General features: G+C 44.9%; 1 protein-coding gene across 5 annotated transcripts in view; it reads right to left on the bottom strand.

Annotated features, from left to right (window-relative positions):
• Positions 1 to 5000, bottom strand: part of nfia (nuclear factor I/A) — a 168706-nt gene that overhangs the window by 25107 nt on the left and 138599 nt on the right. For all 5 annotated transcript variants that reach the window (XM_051076951.1, XM_018676179.2, XM_018676194.2 and 2 more), the window contains exons 5-6: positions 2591 to 2708; positions 1 to 36 (exon numbers count right to left, since the gene is read on the bottom strand). The exon at positions 1 to 36 is cut by the window's left edge and continues 92 nt beyond it. In XM_051076951.1, coding sequence (XP_050932908.1) covers positions 1 to 36; positions 2591 to 2708 — 154 coding nt within the window. The remainder of the gene's footprint in view (positions 37 to 2590; positions 2709 to 5000) is intronic.

Below are 5000 nucleotides of genomic sequence, written 5' to 3'. Positions count from 1 at the left end.
ACGTCCTCCTCCATACACTTTATCCTCTTGGCAGAGCTGCACACACACAGACACACAAACGCACAAACAGGAGACACAGAGCAGCAGCGTTAACATCGGTGTCATATCAAACAACAAATACGTTTTAACCAGAAAATCTGATCAGGTTTTTTGTTCCTCTGATACTTGATCTCGTAGAATGTGTAGACAGAGACTGCCGCCATCTTGTTTTTACACCGTTGGGTGCATTGTGAATCTGTAAATACTAGTCTGCACAAAAAAGTGTCAACAAGGACAACAGGTCTGAGTTTCAGAGTCCGGGAGGGAACATCTGAATGTTGAAATAAAAATAAAAAAGTGTACTTTCCCGTGAAACAAGCTCTTGTGAAATTTTTGCAAGATTCAGAGAAACTTTCTTGTCATCTCGCAAAAAAATTTCACGAGATCTTGAGAAACTTTTGTGAGATTCAAGAAACTTTCTTGAGATCTTGCAAAGGTACATCTTTCAAGCTCTCTCGAAAAAGGGAGAAAAAAGTGCGAATCATCTTTTTTCCAACTTTATGAATTTTTTTCTCTCCATGTTGCCTCCAGGGCTCCGTAGAGTTTAGCAGTCTGTTTCCTTCAGCTAGCGGCAGGGAGGCAGAGAGGACGGCCTTTACATCGTGGAAATTTTCGCAATATTTAGAATTTGTGTGTGAAAAGGAAAAGAACATTGTAGAGGAAGAACGATGCCGGCGCTACAGCTCCTAAACATCAACAAAGATGTTTTAGTTCGGCTAAAGCTGTCACTGCGATGCTAACGCAAAAGTAAGCTAACAAAAAATTGAAGTGACAGTGTCCTGTAATCACCTCTGTGGCTGCAGCTGTTACATGGTGTTGATTTAAATGTAGTAACTTGTTTTCTAAGTTTATAAAAGTTACTATAAATTCCCAGCGGTCCACAGACTGTGCGTCGTCTCGGGAAGTTACAGCTGCTGATGCACAAAGTTTGATCTGTGCTGAAGAATCCCTGAATCATGGCAAAACACGACACCTGGAGCTGAGACTTTCTGTGGACCGGGATCTAAATTTAGGTCCAGGTTCTTCGGTCTGAAACGCAGGTTCAGTTCCTGAGATCCTAAAAATGTTCTGGTCCTGAGATGCTGAAACCTTCTGATCTGCTGATGAGGCACTGGGTTAAATTTAAAATTTATTAACAGAAAAACAGAGGGAAATAAAGAGAATAAAACCTGATGGACAGGATGGTTTACAGCCCTCCTTTAATTTACACATCATACAGACACGTTTGAAAACCCTGCGTGGTGTCTAAAGGTCCGACGGTCTTTGAACGCATTTATAACCTTTGTTATTTAAACGATGTTAAACTGTTTTAATAAAGTCTTAATAATGTCTAATAATGTGTGTGTGTGTGTGTGTGTGTGTGTGTGTGACCTGTACAGTAAGATGTGTACATATGAATGAAGAGTCTTTGACATTAGTAAAGACTTAAAGATTTCCATATGGATCTGCTTCACTGCCCTGCAGCTCTGTGTTGTTGTTGTTGTTGTTGTTGTTGTTGTTGTGTGTGTGTGTGTGTGTGTGTGTGTGTGTGTGTGTGTGTGTGTGTGTGTGGGACGTCTCTGGGGAGGTGTGTGGAGTCAGAGAGAGAGGGAGTGTGAAAAGACAGAGGACACACACACAGAAACACACACTCAGCTAATCTGAGTCAGTGGTTCAGTGTGTGTGTGTGTGTGTGTGTGTGTGTGTGTGTGTGTGTGCGTGCTGCAGGGCAGGTATCTCAGCAGACAGACAGACGACTCTTGCGACCGCATCGATTTAACAGAGGAGGTCAGGGCAAACCCTGCAAGCGCGAGTGTGTGTGTGACTGATAGTGAATGTGTGTGTGTATGTGTGTGTGTAGTTAAGCTTTCTTTGACTAAACATGCTGAGGACACACAGCTGTAACACATGACACAGTCTGTGTGTTGCACACACGTCTGTACATTAATATGTTGAATTGTTGTCAATGAGAAGAGGAAATGGCTGCAGTTAGCTAACCTCGCTATCGTTAGCACCTGCAGCTAACAGCAGGTTCCCCTGGTATAAGCTCTGGGTTTTAAAGGGTGTTTCCTGCTGTGAAACATCTTCATGTTTCAGTTGTCAGTCCTTTTCTGTGCTGTGAGGTGATTAAAGCTGGACCTAGCTAGCTGTTCGCCTGCTAAGGTGAAGCTAGCTAACTATTTTTGATACGTTTGGGCAGCACAGAAAAGAACTGACAACTGAGACATGAAGATGTGGACTCATTGCAAGAAACACTGTAAAACCCATAACTTATACTAGGATAGCTGCTGTTACCAGGGGATGCTACTGTTAGCTAGGTTAGCTAGCTAAAGTTAGCCATGACCATCTATTTTCACCTTAGCTGTGTGAAGAGGGCTAGCTAAATCCAGGTTTATTCCACCTTAGCTGAGCAGACCTGGACTGACAACTGACTGACTGACAACTGCTAACCCTAACTAGGTTAGCTAGCTAACATTAGCTAACCATTAGCTAATGCTGGCGTCAAACTTTGTTTTCATTTGTTTTAAAACTGAACTTCCTTTCAAAGAAGCAGTGAGAAGGAGGCGCGTACCTGGAGGAGGAGGTGCTGGGGAGGGGTCTCCTCATGGCTCCTGGACTCATGCTGTAGTAGGAGGAGCTGTCCAGGTCGGCCAATGAGAAGTTAGGACCGGTGCCGGCTGCGATGGGCGCTGAGACAGAGACACAGAGAGAGAGACATGTTCAGACCTTTAACATCATCACGGTTTATTCCCCCACCTCCTCCACCTCCTCCTCGTTCAACATGGAGGAGCAGCGACTCTCAGCTCCGTCCCCTGAGGGAGGTGAAGACGTCGGTTTCCAGCTGAGAACAAACTGAGATGCTGACTCCTACAGTAAAGCTGGGACCCTGCGAGCATCCTGATCACCTCCTCAGCTCCGTCCTGACTCTGGATCAGAGGAAAAGTTTCCTCCTGCAGGAAAACACCTGGATCTCACAGGTTTACAGCTGATCTGGAAGCAGCTCCTTTAATATTCATCTGTTTATTAAATATTAGCACAGGGCTCCTGATTGTGTTGTACATGAGAGCAGTTAGCGCCTGACGTTAGCAGCTACAAGCAAAAACGAGTTCCTTTCTCCCTCTCTGATCTGTCCGTCTTCTGCCATTTACCCTCCCTCCTCATCCCTCTCTTTCTCTTCCTCTGCTTCTCTCAGGGGAGAGCTGCTCCTCCACAAAGGCCTGCGAGGCTTTCACTATTAAAGGAGAGAGAGAGGGAGTGAAAGAGGGAGAGAGGGGGAGAGAGAGGGGGAGAGAGAGGGGGAGTCGGCTCTTTGTTGTCAAATGCTTCAATTTGAAAATCCTGCTGAACAAAGGCAGCAATCAGCTTCAAACCCGGACATCCGTCTAGCCCCTCGCCTCCAGCCCCCCCCATCCTTTCCTCCAACCCCTACTCTTCATCGCTTTATTGACAGAGAGCATGATGGCGTGATGGGATGAAAGGAGGAGGAGGAGGAGGAGGAGGAGGACTGACAGGACCTGGTGGGTAGTTTTCTGCTGAGCTCAGCACCGTGAGCTCGCTCGCTCTATCTATCTATCACTCTCTCCCTGCCCTGCAGAGATAGCACTGGCCTGAGAGAGCTGCACACACACACACACACACTCTGCTGGTCACACACACCTCTGCCAAGGTCCACAGAGTGTAGATGTGTAACCGTGTGCGTCCCGTACACAACTATACACAACGCAACAACCTGTGTGTGAGTTGGTCCAGAGCTGTGAGACGTCAGACTGTGTCGGCCATAACTCCAACAAATCTCAACACACAGACATGACACTGATATTTTTAGATTCACTGTCACTTACACTTTCTGAGGATGTTCTGTGTTGTGTTATTATCACTATGTCAACCACATATAAAAGTCCATAAACTGACTTAGAAATGACAGGAAAAAACACTCCTGACACCTTCAGAACTTCATTAAGAATCTGCCTGTTTTTAAGTTTTCTTCAGTATCACAGTGATCCAGTGACATCTGTCTGAACAGAAATGAATACATCACAAACAGGAGCTGCCAATAACTAATTCTGCATATTTTAACTGAGCTTATCTGGTTAAATATAAACGAATATGTTATTAACGTCACAGCTGAGACGCTGGAGACAAAACATTAACAAGAACAAAACGGAGCTCTGGGCTTTTTTCCTTCACATCCATTTAATTTACTGATGTTTCTATATTAAAACCTGCTATTTATTATTTATATAATTCACTTTAACAACCTTTATTACCCCACAATACATTTTAATTTTAATGTTTATTATCACAGTCATTCACTTAGCAACAGATTTATTATTGTTATTGTGATTATTATTAAAATTACCACACATCTTTGTGCCATTTGTGTTGTGGTGCCCATATGGTGTTGGCACATCACCAGGTGTGTGTGTGTGTGTGTGTGTGTGTTGCCAGGGGCGACAGAGGGCAGGAGGAGGAAGGAGGGATGGATGAGTCTGAACCGTGCAGGCCTCCAGCTTTTCATCCCTGCATCACTCTGTGTGTGTGTGTGTGTGTGTGTGTGTGTGTGTGTGTGTGTGTGTGTGTGTGTGTTGGGTGGGAATGCCTCAAGACGAAGGTACTAGAAGGTGCCAAGTGGGTCATCTGCCTTCTTATCTGTTTGTGCGTTTGTGTGTGTTCTCTCTAGGCGTGTGTGTCTGTGTGTGTATTAAGAGTGTGTGTGTGTGTGTGTGTGTGTGTGTGTGTGTGTGTGTGTGTGTGTGTGCAGTGGGAGTGTTTTGCCATCATATCAACTTAATCCCCAAATCCTTACGTCTAATATCAGCTCTCCTGACACACTGAGAGGAAGAGTGTGTGTCTGCGAGTGTGTACATGAAATTTGTGTCAGTGCCAAGGTGTGCGCCCCTGGCACTGCAGTCAAGCTTCACAGTGTGTGTGTGTGTGTGTGTGTGTGCAGCAGATTGAGCTTGTTACAAGTGTCTATAAAC

Source organism: Lates calcarifer, linkage group LG17 (assembly GCF_001640805.2).
Source record: "Lates calcarifer isolate ASB-BC8 linkage group LG17, TLL_Latcal_v3, whole genome shotgun sequence".
NCBI classification, from domain to species: Eukaryota; Metazoa; Chordata; class Actinopteri; family Centropomidae; genus Lates; species Lates calcarifer.
This window is presented reverse-complemented; position numbering and strand designations above follow the sequence as displayed.